Source organism: Coturnix japonica, chromosome 13 (genome assembly GCF_054131305.1).
Source record: "Coturnix japonica strain WE chromosome 13, WE-NBRP24, whole genome shotgun sequence".
Taxonomy (NCBI): domain Eukaryota; kingdom Metazoa; phylum Chordata; class Aves; order Galliformes; family Phasianidae; genus Coturnix; species Coturnix japonica.
The window spans coordinates 12,536,970-12,556,606 of NC_140675.1; the positions used below are offsets into that span (position 1 = coordinate 12,536,970).

The 19,637-nt window shown below is 53.1% G+C and overlaps 2 protein-coding genes across 8 annotated transcripts in view; both read right to left on the reverse strand.

Annotated features, from left to right (window-relative positions):
- Nucleotides 1-79: 79 nt before the first annotated feature.
- On the reverse strand, nucleotides 80-1,948 carry RASD1 (ras related dexamethasone induced 1). Its single transcript, XM_015876653.3, has 2 exons — nucleotides 1,542-1,948; nucleotides 80-1,348 (listed from the first exon to the last, which is right to left on the reverse strand). Exons 1-2 carry the CDS (start codon nucleotides 1,825-1,827, stop codon nucleotides 798-800), a joined length of 837 nt encoding a protein of 278 aa, XP_015732139.2. The 5' UTR covers nucleotides 1,828-1,948; the 3' UTR covers nucleotides 80-797.
- Nucleotides 1,949-6,825: 4,877 nt separating this feature from the next.
- PEMT (phosphatidylethanolamine N-methyltransferase) overlaps nucleotides 6,826-19,637 on the reverse strand; it is a 37,729-nt gene continuing 24,917 nt past the window's right edge. For 3 of the 7 annotated variants that reach the window (XM_015876648.3, XM_015876649.3, XM_085514691.1), the window contains exons 4-8: nucleotides 16,164-16,309; nucleotides 12,759-12,870; nucleotides 8,895-8,969; nucleotides 8,298-8,358; nucleotides 6,826-8,200 (exon numbers count right to left, since the gene is read on the reverse strand). In XM_015876648.3, the coding sequence (XP_015732134.2) occupies nucleotides 8,304-8,358; nucleotides 8,895-8,969; nucleotides 12,759-12,870; nucleotides 16,164-16,309 (388 nt within the window). In that variant the 3' untranslated portion in view covers nucleotides 6,826-8,200; nucleotides 8,298-8,303. Of the gene's footprint in view, nucleotides 8,201-8,297; nucleotides 8,359-8,894; nucleotides 8,970-12,758; nucleotides 12,871-15,631; nucleotides 15,905-16,163; nucleotides 16,310-19,637 lie in introns of those variants that run through there. The other 4 variants (XR_014934073.1, XR_014934074.1, XM_085514692.1 and 1 more) reach the window with 2 other exon arrangements.

Below are 19,637 nucleotides of genomic sequence, written 5' to 3' on the forward strand. Positions count from 1 at the left end.
GAATCCGGCCTGAGTTTAACAGGGTTTGGTTTTGCTGCTGGGACCGGGGAAGAAAACAAAGGCAAAAAGTCACAAAGCATCGTTTGAAAAAAGATTTTTATTGTTTTGTAGAAAAAATAAAACATCAACTTTCAGCCACCGTAGAAACACTCGAAGGTTTTTGTTCATGTCGATGACAGCCAATACCTACATAAAGTGCCTATTGTTTTCCCATTTAAAAAACCCCACTCCACACCCCCCCTCCCCCCAGATCTTGCAAATCAGACAAGACAAATGTAAACAAGAGTCAGTTTTTGGTCCATTGGGGCTGTAACTCTGCAGAGTCTTTGCAACAGCTTAGAAGTGTCTTCTGCACGTGTTTGGTGAACACAGACAAACACACGACACAGAGCCCGAGTCTGTGCACGGCTCCTCAGGTTAAAATAAACAGAAGGAAATAAAAAGAAACCTATAAGCCCCAGGTGGATCCTCACAGGTCTCTGCCCTCCTGACAGCAATGCCCTGGCCCAAGGCTGGGCGGTTTGGGAGCGCTCATCCCCCCCAGCTCACCATCCGCTCTTTGCCATTCTCATCTCCTCGTTCCCCTCATGCCTCCAAATCCTCCCCCTCTCCCAGCATGTGCCCCTTGTTGGGGGGGGAGAAGCCGATGGGAGGAGGGAGGCTGGGGAAGAGGCAAGTCTGCACCCAGCTGGGTGCGTGCCCGCCCTCCTGCCTGCCCAAAGTCCCGTTGGAAACGAGCATCCTTCCCCCTTCCCTTCCTTCCTTCCTCCCTTCTTCCCTCCTTGGTGCTGGGGCTCCTAGCTGATCACACAGCGGTCCTTCTCCTTGCCGTGCCCCCCGCCGATGGCTTTCTCACGGATGTACATGAGGTCGCTGTGGACGCTGGGCCGGCGGGCGAAGGGAGCCACAATGCCGTACGCCTCCTCCGTGCTGCCCCGGCCGCCCTCTTTGAGCAGCTTTTTGCCTTTCAGAGCCTTCTTGTGCAGGATGTCGCAGTACTGCACCGAGACCTTGCGGTGCAGGTCGGGGCTCATCTCACTGGGCAGTTTGGCCATGGCGAAGAGCGCCTGGAACATCTGATCCAGGCTGCTGTTCTTCTTGGCTGAGATCTCAAAGTAGGCACATTTCTTGGGGTCTGCGCCCACCAACTGCTCGATCTCTCGGGGCTGAACCTCCCGGTAAAAGTCCCGGTCTCCCTTGTTGCCGCAGATGACCAGGGGCACCTCGATGTTCTCCTTGGTTTTGTTCTTCAGGCACGACTTGGTCTCCAGGATCTGCTGCTTTAGGCGCTGCACCTCCTCAAAAGAGTCCCGGTTGTCCAGGCTGAACACGAGGATGAAAACATCACCTGGGGATAAAGAGGGGACGTGAGATGGGGACACACACACTGACCCCTAGATACAAAGGGGAAGGGAGAACCAGGCAACAAAGCCACCCCCTCAATGCAGAGATAAGCAGAAAACCATCTCTAAAGCGACCAGGAGAACCCAAACTCCACTAGAAGAACCCCTACATCCTCCTGGAGCTCCCCATCCACGTACCTGTGAGGATGGACAGGCGCCGCATGGCGGGGAAGGGGTGGTTGCCCGACGTGTCCAGGATGTCGAGCTGGTAGACCTCACCGCGGATGCTGTAGAACTTGCGGTGGAAGTCCTCGATGGTGGGTGTGTATTGCTCCTCAAAGCGGCCGGTGAGGAAGCGCGAGACGATGGCCGTCTTGCCCACCTTGGAGGAGCCCAGGATGACCATGCGGTAGCAGTTCTTGGCGGGGATGCTCAGCTCAGCCTCGCTGGGACACATCTTCTTGATCATCGCTGCCAGTTTCATTGAAGCCGGACGAAGTGCAGCTTGCGCCGAGAAGATGAGGAGGACGAGGAGGACGAAGGCGAGTTGTGCTCGGCTGCTCAGCTGCTCGGCCCCGCTCTCTCGCAGGCTGGAAGGCCGCTCTGAGCTCCGTACACCCGCGGTCTCCTGGTTATATGGAGGATGCAGCGCCCGCCCCTCGGCGCGTCACGGCCCGGGGCTGAGTCAGTGCCGCCCCGCCCGGCACACGGCGCGGTTCGGTCCTGCGGGCGGAGCTGCTGTGGGTGCGGGACTGTGCGGTCCGACAGCCCCAAACGGGGAGCGGAGGGTCCGGGGCGCGGAGCATTGGCCCCGGGGAGCCGCAGCCCGGCTTCGTTCCGTGCTTACAGTCCCGTGCATGGGAAAAGAGGCAGAAATAGCGATTTTGGGGAGTTCCGGGCACGGCGCAGCGGTGGGAGCCGAGAGTCGGGGTCCCGCCGGGAGCTGCAGCCGGGGACGGGGACATTGTGCCGCTTTTTGCTGAGATCCCGGCCCGACCTCAGCCCCCCGCCGCCCCAGGCTGATACAAACCCGTCCTCAGCTCCTTCCTCAGCCCTATCCCGAGCCCAGCCTCGGCCCGACCCTACCCCAATCTCAGCCCATCCCGACCTTACCCCGACCCGACCCTATTCCCATCCCCACTCCAGCTTTCCCCATCCCATCCCAGCCCGCTCCCCGCCGCCTGCAGCCCCTCCCGCCCCCGCTAGAGCGCGGCCGAGGGCCCAGCGCGGCTCGGGCTGAACCTCCCCCCCATCTCACCCCCCTCGAGGCGGACACGGCCGCAATCCGGACCCGCAGCCCCGGGGCAGGGAAGGATGATGCTCGTAGGGATGCAGGGATGCTCCTGTGGGCGGCTGGATCACACCGGTGATTGGTGCCATTAAGAAACTTTGGGTGAACACCTCCGAGGATGTTCAAACAAACGCGATCAGCGCCTTTGCAAAAAGTCGGTGCTTAAACGTGGTAAGAAAAAGCAGAAGCCCCTCCTGCAACATTGCATGGGACTCAGGGACGGGTGGAAGCTGGAATTAATGGAGCACGGGGCATTTCAGCAGCACTGCTGAGGAAATGGATGCTGCTGAGCTGACCGTCTCCTCTGGGGCTGTTCTCGCACTCGGAGGTTAATTTAAGCACTCTCCGATGGTTTATGGAGGAGCTGCAGCTGTGAAGCAGCAGCCAAAAAGCAGCAGCTCTGGTGGAGTCCATGGGACACCGTGTGGATGGGATGGAGCCCGTATTGATCTGAGCGCAGGACAGCGAGCAGCGCCAAGGGCCCATCATAGAGCACAAATGTACCAACCCAAAGTAATGAAAAGATCATTTAATTGGAGCAGCTGACGGAAAGCAGCGGGAGGAAGAAGTGCCTACCTCTGGGGGACAGACACATCAGATACCTTGATTAGATCTTGTTGGTAACCGAACCCCTATTAATAGTGCCAGGAACGGGTAAAAATAGCCTGCTTGAAGGCTCCTCTTGGGTTAGCAGGCTTTAACAAATGGAAAATCCATTTCTCCAAAGGGCTCTTTGGTGACAGCGGAGGCGTGGGCTGGGTGTGGGGGTGCGACAGGAGCTGCAGCCCCTGGGTATGAGGAGTGGGACTGGGGCTGGCAGAGCCCACATCCGCCATCCATCAGCCCGGGGCACGGTACCTGAGGCTCTCTCAGAGTCACGCAGAGCCGGAGCAGAGCAGCATTACGAGGCATTAAGCCTCAGTCCCCCAGGAGCACCTCAGCACAGCCGGTGCACGCAGAGCACGCTCGCCTGCATCCTTTGATGGATGAGTGCAGCCCCACCTCGTTGCAAGGCAGCACCTTCCCATGGATACGGCTATCAAAAACCCACCGCCTGTTTCTGAGCTGGCTGCAGATTGCCCCAGCCTGAAGCAGGGGCAGCTTTGGCTGCAGTCCTACCCACCCCTGTGGGTGCTGGCTTTGCAGGCTCTGCTCGCTCACAGCTGCTCTGCACGAAGCCCGCAGGCTGGGGGAACCTTTCCTGCAACCCAACATCCTCAGCACTGATCGCTCCCTGCTGTCCCGCTGTTTCTTTTCACCCATCTGTGCTTCTCCCTCAAACCCAGCAGAGTTCCACGAAAGCAGCACAGAGGGGCAGAACGTGCAGCTCCCCGGGGTCCCACCCGGACACGTTGTGCCAGGGGAGATGTAGGAAGCAAAATGTACCAGAAAGCTCTGAGAGCATTGTACAGATGAGCCTGGAAGAGGAAACCTGGAGGGATGCTCAGAAAGGAACAACTGCCACGTGAGCTCCGTATCTGCACTCATAGGATTTACCATGTCCTGCTCTCCTGTCCTACCAAGCACCCGCCCAGCACACAACATCAGGGACCGATTAAACCAAGATGCAGGACCCAGGGTTGCTCTTCACTCCCTGTATTATTAACTTGTCTCATTGTATTAAATCCCCTTTACAGCTTTTCAAAAGAAGCACGTAATTCACAACGTATAATTTTTCCCAGATGAGATGCAGGGCTGCAGTGGGCTGCTGTGTCTCTGGGCATAGGGGGCTGTTTTCATTTCCTTCCTCCACCTTCCTACTTCTTTTTTTGGCATCACTTTTCATGCCTCCCATTCCTCTTTCACCCCTGGGGTTTAATCAGTAGAGAGCTGGAAAGCCAGCGATTACTCGAATCCCCAACTTTTGGGTGCATAGAATTAAAGAGTCACCACCAACGTTGGAAAAGAGCTCTAAGATCATCCAGTCCAACCAGCATGGCTCCTGCTGGCATCACATGAACATAAAGCAGCTTCATGCCCTGCTCTCCTGGCGTTCTGCATCCTCCCCCCTTCTCCCATTGCTTTCTGATAGGCTTCTAATTATGACTGCGATGGGACCCAGCTCACAGCTGTGCCATGTGCATGGAGTGACCAAGCACTGCACGAGGCTCAGCTTCACAGCCCAGCAGCAGTGGAAGCATCTGGACCTGTACCCCACTCCATCATTACCTGCTCAGCTCTGAGGAGCATCACACACTCTGGGATTAGAGAGAAATGTCACCTGAAACTAGACCTGTGTGGCTCCGGGCCTGGAATATAGGGCATGGGGGAGAGAGAGGCTCGGTGACCCCAGCAGATGCATTGTACAGATTTCAGTAGGGTTCCCATGGAAATGGCAGCAGCTGCCAGGGCAATGGGACAAAAATAAAAGGCCTTCAGATGACAGCAGAGCCCACAAGGCAGCAATCAGAGATGGGCTCTCCAGGCTGCGGGGCTGCTTGGCACTGGCATCCTGCTATGCCAGTGGGCTATGCCACTATGGGGCAGACATAGGCAGCCCATGTGAGGATGAGTCCCATCACATCCCCTCCTCCAGGGCTTTGATGAAGCAGTCAGTGCCCAACCTGCTCCTGAAAGCCCACGTACAACTGGCAATGCTGTGCTCACTCCTCATTCTTCCTTCCACACCAAACCCCAACTCACCCACTGGAGCCAGAGCAACCCAACCCCCTGCATGGCCACATCGATCCTCAGCACTGGGAATCAGCACAGGAGCACCTGCAGAGCCCCAAGGCCTCGTTCCCCTCTTGCTGCCCACACTGCAAAGCTGCCAACTCAGCAAATCCCAGCCAGGACCGTGTGGGAACGATGCGGGGCTGCGGCTGCTGCCAGCTCTGCTGATGCCAGAAGTTCTTGCTTGATTGTGACCTGTGTTTGTTCTCTGTTACTGCCTAATAGTGTTTGTGTTCCACGTAAGGGCCGATAGCCTTTTCTCCCTAAGGTGAGGGAAGTGCAGAGCTGAACACAAGCAAACATGGCACAGAGGGGATGGGTGGTCGCTGTGGAGTGTGGGGCTGGAGGGCTGCTGGTCTGGCCCTGATGTCTGCAGGGAATGGCCATCAGGATGCAGCCCAGTGTTGCCCTGCAGAGGGGATCCCAGCAGTGCCACGCGCTGCAGCAACGTGGGTTTGTATGGACAGTTTTTCCCCTAAAAAACATCCCATGGAGTTCGATGCATTCAACCCCATGTGCATACGGTATCACGTGTGCATGGAGCACGTGTGAGGTTGGCACAGATGGGGAATGTGGGGCAGAACCCCACTGACATGTGACTGAGGGCAGCGCTGGGGTCTGTGCTGCGCGGGGTGAGCGGGGGCACAGTGTGCAGTGACCGCTCTGACCTGGCTGTCCCTGCCCGCCAGCAGTTGTCATTTAACCAGCTCCTCCATTCCTGGTGTTTGCATTGGAGAAATGCACTGAGCGCGGGGCGTTATCTGCTGCATCTGCACACGACCTCGTGCCGCTTTACCCCAAGGCTGCAAACAAACTGCTGTGCCAAGCCTGAACATCACAGCACACCCCGCATGGCACCGGCAGCGTAAAGTTGGGCACAGCCCCAGAGATGAGCAATGCAAAGCAGGAGGAAGGAGGGAAAGGCTGGATATAAAGCATCCACTGCAGCACCGAGTCTCTGAGCCTTTGGGATGCCATGAGTTTGCAAGGGAGCGCGGCCCCATCAGTGGGTTGATGGCAGTACACACCATCCTGGGGGTTATCCTGGATGGGCACAGAGCTGTGCAGCCAGAGTTCCCCATCCTAGTGGTGGTCCCTGCACTGGGAGTGAGGCAGCACCAACATGGCTCTTACTGTGTTCCCATTGGAGCAATCCTTCGTGACAAGCACACAGCTCTTCTGCAAACATCAGCTTCACCTCCCAACAAATCTGACTTTATTTGCACGAGTGACTTTGAGCCTGGATGTGCAACTCTGACACCGACGTCTGCACAGTGCCACGGATCCTCTCCTTGCTGGTTGCTATGGCACTGGGCTGCTTTAGCCTCTGTCTATAAACATTCACCATGAAAGGGATGTGGAAACTTATCTAAAAATAAAATACTATGCCCAAGTCTTTAGGAGGAAGGTCGTCAAGATACCAATAAAAAACAACATAATCCTTGTGCAATGGCTCAGAAACAGAAACACAGCATCCCTGAGCCCTGCTGGAGGAAACAGGAAAAGAAAGAATAAAAAGAGAAAGAAACTGACACTTTTAATTCCTGTTGAGCAATGCCGGAAGGGTGAGTTACAGCTGGGCACGAGCAGGAGGGAATGGGGCTGTTGTGATGGGAGAAGAGAGGTCCTTCTCCTGAGGGGACGTTGTGATGCTGGGCTGAAGCATGGTGTCACCATGGGACCAGACTCAGCCCATGTCCCCGCGGGAGCCAGGAGCATCACTGCTCCCTTCCCTTTAGTTTTTGGTGGGTTTTTTTTTGGTCATTTATAGCTTATTTCTCAAACCGCTCTGGGAATCTGTAAACACTGAGCTTGGGGCTGTGGCGTCAGCCCTGGAACCTTCTTTCTGGGGCCGGATCCAGCAGCAGGGATGAGCCCAGGCTGCGTTTCATCCCGGCTGGTGAGGGCAAGGCACTGTGTGGTGGGATGGTGGGCAGGAGCCTCGTGTGGCCATGGGGAAAGGAGGAGCTGCAGGGGGTTGGAGGGGCCAGATGGGGTTTGTCCCTGGGGCACAGAGAACCATGGGGGAGTGGGGCACCGGCACCAGGGGGCTGCTCACTCTGCTGATGGGGACTGAATCTTTCCATTGATCTTCTCCAATCTCAGCCTGTTTTCTCCATGCTGGGGTTTTGCCATAGGTCAGCTGCCATGTCTCTGTCCTCTTGTGCAGTGGTTTAGGTGGGACTTTCACATCTACATGCCCTGCTGTCCCATCTGGGAGCCTTTGCAAAGCACAGCCTCACAAAGATGCTACAGAGCTTTGCAGCAGTGGGAAAGCACTGGGGTGGACAAGGAGGTCTCTCTGCTCCAGAGGGGTTTATGGTCAGATTTATAGTGGTTGCCCTTTTTCCTCCCCCTGCAGTTTGACAGCTGCATGGGCACCACTTTGATCAGGCCATGCCTCTTTGGCAGTGTCCATCTGCTACAGAGGATCAGTGTGCTGTGCCCTCCTTTCCAGCCTGCAGAGCGAGCAATGAGGTCCAATGTGCTGTCCAAAAAGCACAAAGTGCTTAAGGCTGAGGAACGGCCGTCCAATGCACCCCACCGTGGGCACATAGGATCACCTGCTGCTGTGCTGCTGCATGCTCAGATCTTGCTTCCAAAAGGCCCCTGGTGCCTCCATCGCTGTTCTGCCCTCCAGGCTGGGGCTGGAGCTGGGTTGCTTGGTCCCTGCAGATCTCCAGCAGTCAGTGTGGGAGGACAGGTCAGGGGGCTGAACGGGGCTCTCCAGCTCCTATGCCGTGCTCCTCTGATGGCTTCCAAGACTGCAGGGTGCTCAGTTGGCTCATTAGGGGTTGCTGGGCTAATTACTAGGAAACATCTCAGTAGGAAAATGGGCAAACCGGACAGCATGGGGAGCAGCAGGGCACGCTGCTCTGAGGTGTCCAAGGCACTGCATTGTGAGAGGCAAAGAGCAGAGTCTGGTAAGGACCTCGTGCAGAACCTATTTGCTCTCCAGAGAACTCAGCACAGCCATTTTGGAAACATACCTGTCACTAATTGCTCTTTGCTCCCTTCTGTTTCTGACGGTAGATTTCCTCTGTGAAAGGCCTGAAGGCACAGGAGAAGGGAGAAAAAAAGGGGGAGGAAGCTGAAACTATGAGTGCCACATGGTCTGGGGGAGCCCACCTCCCCCCTCCCCATAAAAGACCTTTCCCAGCAATTCTGGGTACGATTATGGGCTGTTTCACCCAGGGCTGCTGGACGGCCATGGGGTGAAATATCAGAGAAGCCCTTCCAAGAAATCGCCAAATGCAAAATGTTCTCATTGCACCCCATCAGAAGCCACAATGAGCCCTTTCCTCATTGCTTTCACATAGGCAGAATTAAGTATCCAAAAGAGAAAGAAAACCATATTTTGGTAAAAAATAAACCAATACACAAATGTTCCTAGAACTCAGCACATAGTTTCAGAAAGGAATCTGCCCATTATCAAAACAATTGGAAAACAATCCTCTGTTTTCCTTATTCCCTGCTGAATGAATCAGAAAAAAAAACCCATCTCTGCTTCTGCAGTTCCCCGAAACCTCGGGAGTTAAAGCTGGTAGAAATAATTAGAAGCTCTCCAGTTTTGCAGAGCTACTCACCCCTCGTACAGCACTGCAATTGTGTAGGAAATTGCCACTACAGCTGTCAGCAAAAGGCCAGCTGGGCTTGCATGCCTGTTTTGAAAGAGAAGGAAAAGATCAGGTGAGTACACGGGCTTATGCAAGACCTGCTTTAGAAAGTGAAATGAGACGTTAGGCTCCACGAGAGCGCTCTCTTGCTCATTAAACAGAAGTGAACAAAAGGTGAATTTCTGTGTGTGTGTGTGTGTTTAATGTTAACTGTCTTAGACAGATGTTACTTGGCAAAGACTCTTCCCCAGCCTACTTCGGCAACTTCTTTCAAGTCTGATCCCCGCATGTCTCTGTTCAGAGAGTTTCTGCTTTGATGCTAAGTCCTGAGATTATAAGGCTGCTTAATAGCTGAGCAGCTGCTTATGTACGGCCGTGGCTCTGAGCCAGCGTGCTATAAGGGAAATGCCTGATGTGCACAGAAATACGGCCACCCGGGGTGCAGGAGGCACCTGGCAGACAGAGCAGCGTATGGTTCTGTAGACACTGAGCTGAACCATCACAGGCTGAGATGGAAGGGATGGAAGGGGTGGAAAAGGATGGAAAGGGAAGGGATGGAAAGGGATTGGAAGGGATAGGAAGGGATGGAAAGGGATTGGAAGGGATAGGAAGGAGTGGAGAAGGATGAAAAGGGATTGGAAGGGATGGAAAGGGATTGGAAGGGATGGAAAGGGATGGAAAGGGAAGGGATTGGAAGGGATAGGAAGGTATGGAAAGGGATGGAAAGGGATGAAATGGGTGGACAGAATAGAAGGGATGGAAGGGATGGAAGAGATGGTAAGGTTTGGAAGAGATGGCAAAGACTGGTGAAGGCAGTATGGTCATTGCTAAGGCCCCACAATCCCAGCAGTCTCCAAACCAGGTACCAAGATCACTCCATGGTGCACAAACTCCCCACAGAGTCCCAGGCTCATCTCCACAGCAAGGAGCACAGCTGTGTCCAGTTCATGGCTTAGCATTAGACTCCCAAACCTCCTTTCTGCATCCTATGCCTCCAGCTACTGGCTGCACATGTAGCCCTTAATTAGGATGCTGTTGCTTGTCTTTAATTGCTGGTTGGAGCTCAGCTCTCTGAGGGGGACAGGAGTTGGCTGTTAGCAGAAAAATGTACTTAGCTGGTCCCTGGTGAGGATAAACATATTGCAATCCTCATGCAAGGGGACCAGCCCTGCAGGGAAAAAAGAGAGACCAAATGACCTGAGCCCTATAGCAGCCACCAGGTAGCACCTGGCCACATCAGTTCCTGGAGAGATGCACACAAATCTTCACTATTCCACTGCTTCCATTTTGCATCAAGGTTTTTTTTTCTCATTAGGAAACATGGGACAACTTCTTCATTCCCAACCCCCTGCTATTACATGCTTAGTCATGTCTCCTCCTTGATTTGTATCAGAGGGAACAAATTTGCATGATTGTTTGTTGACAGCAAGACCTCTAATTGCATCATTTGGCTGCAGTGCCTGCTCTGATTTACACAGCCTGTTGCCATGAGTTAAGGCACTTCCCTTGCCACAGATACACAAGGCCGTCTCTAGACAACTAATGCTCCATTTGTCTTTCGGGAGAAACGAGGCTGCTGGATTGGAGCAATGAGAAGCATTGTGGCGTTTCACTCCTCTTACGAGCTCGACCTACTTCTTGGGCAGCAGCTCATTTTGTAGCAGGGTCAATGATGAGTCAGCCAGGTAGGTTTTGTGGTCCTGGCAGCAGCCAGGGGCTTTTTGGAGTTTATCTGTCCCCAGCCCTTGCTGCATCTCCCCATTGCTGTGGATGTTTTGCAAGAGCGGTGCTTGTGTGCTCATATCCTTCCCTTCCAGCACTGCTGGTCCTGAGCACTAAATGTGGGTATTTGCTCCTGCTGTAGGCTTGCTGATCCCATTCTCATTACAAGTGTTGAGGAAACCTCTCCCTGTGCATCCTGTAGGCACAGCTGCCCTATGCCCATTGCTTGCTGTGTGCAGGGGTCAAAGTGCTGCCCACTGCGTACTTAGCAGACACATTTGTTTTGTCCAAGGAGCTGCCATTAGCTGAGTCTGGGATGTGTGCAACATCCTGGAAAGGAGAAAATAGCATCTCTGGCCTTGAGTGATGCTCTTAATGCTGGAGTCCTAATCACAGGCTGTCTGGGATGCTGCCAGACTCGCTTACGTTACTCACTATGTGCCCTTGTGGATGTAAATGAATCAAATCCTTGGGCTCTGATGCCACAATATGGGGTGTAATACATCAGTGAGGGAGGAGAAATATGCTCCACACGTCGGACCTGTGCAAAACCAGCCAGAAGTTGTGCTCCTCCTGTGCCAACAGCTCATCTTCACATCCCTGCTGCCAGAACGTTGGCCCTGACCCACATGTCGAAGCCCTGTGGCCCCATGGAGAGCTCAGAAGAGCCCTAGGGTTCCCATTACAAACCAGAAACCTAAGCTGAGATCCCAAGGAAGAGAGACAGTCACCACTGCAGTGTGCAGGGCTGTGTGGAGCTCCCCCAGGACAGGCACGCTGTGCCCTGGTGCCACTTTGCACAGCTCCAGCAATTTGTCAGCAGCAATTGTTGCTCACGCCTCGCTGCCCTTTATGGCAGCAGCCTTTTAATGAGAGAAAGAGGCAGTCGTGCTGTTGTCTCGAGCTGCTTCAAGCTTCTTTTGCCCAGAACTGTGGCTGAAAACCAAAGCAAAGTGTGCCCAGCATGAAGTTGCTCCGTCGCTGGGGTGAGGGAGGAATTTCTGCAACATAAACAGCTCAAGAGGACTCATCTGGTTGGGCAGGGACTCCAGGAAACGGCTCAATTGTCAAATAATACGAATCTCCTCATAAGCTCTCACTCCAAATGCCTCCTTAGGGGCTGGCACATGCAGTTCTGTCCCTCTGTCCCCTGCAGCCCCCGTCCCCCAGCTCTTGGGCACCGTTTCCCAGGGCTCAGACCCAACCCAGCCACTATGGGGCTGCAAGGAAGGCAAAGGGTGCTGTGCAGTGAGCCCTGACGGCTGCAGGGGGGATGTCAAAGTGCAGAATGAGCACAAGGCTCAGTGACGCTGGCTTTACTCATTAACAGGGGCCAGAAAGCACTGCAGTGCTGTGCTTGAGACTGGGAAGGCGAGAAGTGGCAAAGTGCTTTGTTTTCCCACTGATGTATAAGAGAGGTGTCCCACGTGGCAGTGCCTGTGCAAAACACCTGGTGATAAAGTCCAGCAGCACTCGACGGGCTCCCAACACAACCCTGCTGTGGTTTTTACTCCCGGGCAAATAAATAAAATGCGATATCAAATGAAAACCACATAAAACTTATTACACAGAATAGAATATATTGCTCATTTACTGCTAAATTACAGCCTATTCATTTCCTCCTAAGCAGGCTATTAAGCTGTGTTGTATCACGAGGAGTGTTTCGGAAGCGCTGTCACCATGCAGTGGGGGGGAGGTGTGTTGGATTGTTTTGTTTCTTCCAGAGGTAATTACAGGGTCACACCAACCCCCAGTATCAGTGCCTGGCCCCCGCTGAGTGACACCCGGCATGAATTTGGCCCAGCCTGTTGATTTTTCCACGTGCAGAACTTGCCAAGGACCCCATTTGGCTGCAGAGCGTTTGCTGATGTTTCCTCTCCCCAGCACTCGGCCCTTATTTATTTTTCGACAATTAATGCCACGCGTCTTTTTATGACAAAGAAAGGTTTTGCGTGTGCAAAAATAGTTGGGAAGTGAGAAGCCAGGGTGTGCTGTACTTCCCCTGCTGCTTTATTCCCCTCCCGTGTCATTGCCGTCACCAAATATTTCTTTGGCCACTGATTCAAGCCAGCATCTTACCCCCCAGGCACCACGGCAGGAGCACATACTCACATGAGGGACCAGCCCAGGTAGACGGCTGTGCTGCCCCAGTACATGGGGTTATCCAGGATGCTGAAGGGGAAGCAGGTCACTTTTGCCTCCATCAGAATGCCAAAGTAATCCCCTGTAGGGTGAACAAAGAGTTTCTCATTAGGCTCCATGAAGCTGGGGGGGTGATCAGCATGCAATGCCACGGGGCATCTCTGCCATGGAGGCAGAGCAACGGCAAACAAAGGGTTTTGCTGCTGACTTTCAGGCTGAGAAAACAGCAGCAAATAGGCTGCGTTTACTCCATCTCCATCAGCTTTTCCAGGAATGGCTCTCTGCCCACCAGGAAGGGCTGTGCATTTGTGCATTGCAGTGAAACGATGGCAGCTACATTCCTCATCGGGACACAGCTCTCGAGGTCCCAACTGGATGGTTGTGCTTTTTCATTTGAAAATCGCCCCTCTGAAGCCACTTGACAAGGAAGCGAATGCACAGGATCAAAAACATTTAATGGGGAAATAAGCCCAGTGCACAGTAATGGTGTTTCGTGATGGTACAGCTGAGACCGTCGCCACCAAATGCCCCCATTCAGTGCCACTCTTATCTCATAGTTCAGAGGATTTCTCAGAATTTCACAAAATAGCACCTCTGCCTACAAAACGCTCAATTATCGGCACGATGATGATGATGATAATAGGTGATTTTCATCTGTAACGAGGAGAGCTTTCAGAACTGTCAGCTTCCAACCAGCTTCCTATCAACCTCGGAGTAATCTTTTCATGACAAGCGAGGAGCCGTGTGCAGTGTGCAGCTCGCAAGAGGCATTTTGGGGGAGTGACAGGGCTGGGATACAGAGCTTTGGCTTCCCTTGGGCTTATAATGAGACCACGAAGGCCAGCAAGGATTTTGCTCTGTGTCCTCGGCACAAGACACAGCATAACCCAGCGAGCAGCCCATGGCCATGGCTTGTGTTCCCAGTCCATTGCCTGCCCTTGGGCAAATCTCCTCCATCCCTCCCAGTGCCATTGTGCACCGATCACAATACCAGTCTTTCTCGTAGTGCAGTGGGGGTGAGGATTAATGGATGGTGAGAAAGTGCTTGGAGATTCAGATAAAAGGCATGATGGGAGTGCAAAGTATTCAAGGTTATTATTATTACCTGGATCGTGGTGTAATTTCTTTGACCTCACGTGGTGCAAAAACATTTATTTCCAAGGATAAATAGCGCCTGCCCAATTATACAATGCTTTCGGGCTTTAACTACAGGCCACTAAGTGAGATAATTGCCTGGTATTCACACGACATGTTCTCACAGTCGCTTGGCAATGCAACTTGGAGATTGTTCTGCTAGAAAGCCCCCCCGAAGCCTCAGCCCATTGCTGTGCTTTCTTCTGTGTCAAAACGTTCATTATCCCCTGCCCGCCCTCGCCTTTGGGTGGAACACTTTGCTCCCCAAAGGGCACTGGCACCGGGGAGGTTTGCACAAAGTGAATGCAAGAAGCAGCGAGGACCTGCAGACCTTCCATCCTTCTATACAGCAGTGCACAGCACTCTGAGCCCCATCTGGAGCTGCTGGGTCCACCGTGACCCACTAATGGAGTCTGGTCAGGTCTGATTTGCTTGAAATCTTGGTCAGTGCTGGAAGGAGCCGTGTTTGGGTGCAGATGGATGGGTTCGGGCATGCAGTGCAGCCTGTGTCAAAAAATAAGGCAAATGACTCCAAAATAAATGCCAGCCAGTGCATGGCTGGGAGAAGGGGAGAGAGAGGGGCTGCCACGGCAAGGGGCTGCATCCAGCCACAGCAGAGAATGGGACTGGCACCATTAGGATCTAATGGGCAGCCCTGACGCAATCTCCTTGTCCTGCCTGCTTCAGCACTCACTGCTTTAAGAAAACCCACAAGGGAAAGGTCTGATGCTGTCTCAGTCAGTCTATTAAATGCTTGGGAATCTCTTGAGCTCAGCTGACCGAGAAGAAGCAGGATGATGTCATTACCCTCTTCTTGCTGAAGAAGCTCAGCCCTTTGCCACCCACAGCAACAAGTGCCAGCTCTGCCCATGTCAGAGCGGTGTATACAAAAGGGTGGTAAGAGCACGGTCCTGAGCCAGACAGCACCCGTATGAGACCCCTGAGACCTGCAGACCCCTCCTTGCTGCTGGCTCAACAGGATGAGCACAAGTGCCACTACAGGCCAAGCACCCAACTCCTTCCTGCTCAGAGCACGGGGCTATGCCCCTACTTACGCTGAGCCTGACTCACCCGTTTGCTTTCCCCCTGTGGTTCAGGCCCAGTGGGTCCTCGTGGGCAGTGAATCAGGCTTTGCGTAAGCAAGCCCTGAGCTGGCTGTGCTTCAGGAGCGCTCAACCAGCTCGAGCTGATGGGTGCTGCCCTGCCCGGCCTCCTGGACATGTCTCTGTGCACACAGCATCGCTGCTGGGCTGTGGGTGCGTTCTGCCCCATGGTAGAGATACAACATGGGGCCAGGAGCATCGGTGTTCAGAGCACAGGTCCAGGAGAACTGGGATCTGTTTCTGGCAGCAGGATCTTGGCCAACTCAACACATTTCTTTGCAACTTGACTTGAAAGCAGGAAGGCTTATTCCCTCCTTCTCTTCTTCCTGGAGACGCGGCAGGAGCTAATTGAATTTGGTTTGTAAAGCACTTGCAAAAAGCACAGCCTAAATGCAGTGTCAAAGCTGGGGCTGTGATTATTCCAGCCAGCGGGAGCTGCCCCTTTTCTCCGGTATTTATTGTTCCTGTCTCTATTTTATTTTTATGAATTCCACACATACTGGCATGTTTCTAAAGTCAACAATGCTAATAGAATTACGCTCTAAATGTGAAAGCAGGCACAGTGGAAAATGCCTTTTGCCATGAAGCGGCAGATAAAAGAACCTGTCAGAGAATGTCGTGTTTATTGCAGAGGGGATGAGCAAATGAGATTGTGGCTGAGCGCATGCCGGACGGCTGTGGGCTCAGCACAAGGCTGCTGGATGGCTCCTACTTCTTCATCCTCCTCTTCTTCCTCCTCCTCCCACTGCGCAGTGGCGGTGCTGATGCTGCCCTGCTCATAAGGTCTGCCCGTGGGCTGCCTTCTCTGTAGGACGTTTGATCTCTGAGATAATTAGCTGGTTTCTAACATTTCAGGCTTGATGCAGAAGGTGATTAGAACTGCAGTAGAAAAACACTGCACAATCATCTCCGTGCTAAGTAATGGTGCGGCTATGTTGTGCTTTGGTATCACAAAGGCAAAACCAAACCTAACAGCATCCCCAAGACAAGGAAGAGGAAATTGACAGGGGATTCTGCCCTACCAAAATTACAGACACAGAATATCTTCAGTTGGAAGGGACCTGCATGGATGACTGAGTCCAACTCTGGGAGGATTAAATGACCTTTCTGGTTCAGCTGTTGAATTTTTAGTGCTTACCTAGGAAGGTCCCGGTGAATCCCAGTGCTAAGAAGCTGGAGATGACAAACAAGGTCCCTACAGCCATGATGGCCAAGCCTGAGTAATAGGCCCAGTGGCTGTCCAAGCCCTCCAGCTTCGGCTGGCTCTTCATGGCTTCTGTGAAGCTGTCGGAGAGACAACAAGGGCTGTTATAGCAGCAACTCATTGCTAACATCACCCCTTTGGGAGATGCAGAGCTTTGGGACAGGATGCTGCTGGGGGAGGGCACATCTCAAGGTCTCTTTTTCCATCTAAACTTACTCCAGCTCCTGATGGCAGAAGCCACAAAGTCTGGTGAGCAGCCGGGACTTGCCCTGGGGAAGTTATTTTTACTTGTAACCCTTGATGACTCCTGGAAATATCAACCCCTCTGCACCACAACATCTAAAGATGTCCTTGCATGTAAATGCTGGAGGCTGCAGAACCTCGGCACTGGGAGGGCTGGGAGCATTCTGCCGGGTTATCTTGTGCTCCCACCCCCGATCCTCTCCTCCACCAAAATACTTTGCAGCCTTCATGCATTCGCCACGTGCCCAGGAGTGATTCATGGCTGCAGGCTGACAGGCAGGGGGAGGATATGAACATCGAAAGGAAAACACGAAATACACAGATTCTGGAGTGTGAGCACTGCTTCTCATTGAGGCATTTCAGGTCTGACCCTCCCAGTACTCATTTGTGAGTGCAATAATTGTGACCCCCATCTCGGGTCATCCCAGCTTTGCCCAGGAGCAGGGCTTGGCCTCTCGTGGATCTTCAATACCTGTGTATGGCCACAAATGGGATGACATTGTGATTAAGAAATGCTTGTTAATAACAACGAGATGAGATAACAGACCCACAGTGCTGTATGCAGGGTTTCTCCACATGTGTCTGACACACGAGGTAGGAAACTTGGAGCTCTTTTTTTGTATTAAACGAGCACCCTGGAGGCTGCAATTCAAGTGGAATAACAGCGCTCCTGCCTTTGGCCATCGCTGCCTGCCGGGCACAGCTTTTCCTCCTCGTGCTCCTGAGTCTTCACGTGGAATGAGCCCAGTGGTTTCCCTGGCTGCTCCACCACGCTGCAGGCAGGGCTGCCAACTGCTCTGACATTGTCTGCAGCATTTGGGATGTGGTGTTTTTTTCCCACATCCAGCTCTCTGAGTCTCACAAATCCCTCGCTTTTCTTTGCTGCTTCAATTGAAGGCGAGAGCCCTGCCAGAGATGTGGCTGCAAGCACACCTTGCAAAGGCTCAGAAGGCAGATGGAAGGCACACGCACCGAGCAAAGCCAGGGATGATTCTTCATCCTTATGCTTTAGAGACTTGGATGATATTTTTTGTTTTCCTTGGAGCTCTTTCCTATAAGATTTGCTGCTCTCTGTAAGCTTTCAGGGCCCACAGCAAGATGCTTCATCTTCACTTTGGGCTGGAGCAAAGCAGCAAAACATGGAATAAATATCATGTGCTTGGGAGAGAGCAGGAAGGAGCCCGGGAGAGTTGCTGCAGTGCCCAGCACACCTCCCTGCTCTCACCAGCTTCAGTGTGGTTCAGCTTAAAATCAGCGCTGACAGAAATGTGCCATCCTGGCTTATCATGAGGCAGCAGCAGCCTCACATCCCTTTTCATGACATCCCTGGTATTTATTACTAAGTGACACAAGTGTCCCCTATGACGAAGTCCAAACCTACATCCCTGCTACTAGCACAGCCTGGCTTTACGTGGAAAGCGATTGCTCAGAGGCTGCTTTTGGCTCAGGGTAATCAGAAATCATGCCACTGTGCATCTTTGAGCCTTCCCTTTCCTATGCTCACGACCCAGCTTGGCTTTGGAGTACAAGAAGAACAAAGGTGGCATGAATGGGATGACCACAAATCAGCTTTGCAGTCGGTGTGTGACAGGGGTTTGCTTTGGCAAAGCCATTTTCCCTGCTCCAGATGATCCCATTCCTCCTTTTTTGGGTATGGCTGCACTAGATGCCCTCATCAGCATGTCCCACTTAGTCCCCTGCTGTTCAGCTTACAGCTAGAGAGGGAGGTGTTTGCATGCAGATAATGGACTGCCTTTCCCTCGAGTGATGCTTTATATCTTCCTAAACACACACTCTATTTGCATTAAACATGATGCACACTGGAGTTTTCAGGATTGGTAAATAAACCTTTTAAGCATTTATGATGCCGGGCCATGACAAGCAGCATGGAGCTGTCAGAGACAGCAATTATTCTGGCATCTGTGACTGCTCCTGGGTAGCAGGGAAGCATGGCGGCTCTGATGCTCACCCTCCTGGTGCAGGAGGATGAGGCAGAGGCTGTCTCCTTCCATGTCATACAGCCGTTCCCTTTGCCATGTGCCTTCGAGTCACGTTCATTGCAGCATTTATTTCTGGCTATGCCTCATGGCAGTGTCCCAGCTCGGCGCCCAAGAGGACTCCAATTAGAGCCATGCTTTGTCCCACTACCTGGAAATGCTTTGTGCACCGAGCGGAGCGATTGCCATGGTGAGGAGCTCCCTTCTTACAGGGTAGAGATGGATGGGCTGTGACCTACTTTAATCACATCCCTGACTGCTGGCTCAAAGGTACCTGTGTCTGGAGGGGGCTCTGGAAAGTGCCCCCAGTTCTGAGCAGTGGAAACGGGGGAATGATGCTTCCTCCATCTCCCCATGGGTATCTGCCAGCTTTTCAGCGTGAGCGGCACAGGTGTAAAACCCAAATCCACCAAAGCAGCATATCTGGCCAATTCCTGAGGGCTGCAAACAGCCTGTGGCCACCACAGTTGTGCACATTGGCTGGCTTGGCACCAGGGAGCCAAGGCAACAGGCACTGTTTGGCCCACCCTTCCCAAAACAGAGAGGCGCGCGCTCAGACACTCATCTGTTGCTACGCAGGCAGTGCTGCTGCGTGGGAATAAAGTACATGAACTGGAAAAGCACCCACAAAGTGGCCCTGCGGTGCAGGGATGTGGACGTCATGCAGGTGGAAGTGGTTTTAACCTGTGGTGCATTGGGCACCAGGGTGAAAGAAATGCGCCGTGGGTACTGAAGGCACCAGCCAGGTTTGTAGAAGAAGGCATTCATTTAGTTAAGGGGTGACTGCAACACCAAAGAGCTTAGCATACAGCCTAAATACACTCCAAAAAGACATGGATTGTGAAGCAAGCCTGGAAGTGCTGTATGGAGAGAGAAGCTCCAGGCCTCTCTCAAAATGTGGCCCACAGTGACCACATTTTGTAATCCCTTTCCCATAAAGGAGGGCAAAGACCTCATCAAGCAAACTGGGTCGCTGCTGTGATGCTCCCTTTAATGATCCCCAAAATCAGCCTGGAAACTGGGCAAGTGCAATTGGGGCAGAACTGGGCCAGGGGCCGGAGGCAGCAGGAAGCAGCAGAGGTGCGGGATGTCCCCATGCTGAAGGCTTTGTTCCTTGCGGCAATAGCAGGCAAGGGGGGTGAACCCATCCAGTGGAGCCCAGCAGCAA

Excerpts from the sequence above, each read along its gene's own strand:
- RASD1 (XM_015876653.3), bottom strand. The coding sequence starts at position 1,827 with ATGAAACTGGCAGCGATGATCAAGAAGATGTGTCCCAGCGAGGCTGAG. Across the intron at positions 1,349-1,541 it reads GCGCCTGTCCATCCTCACAG|GTGATGTTTTCATCCTCGTG; the intron begins GTACGTGGATGG and ends CTTTATCCCCAG.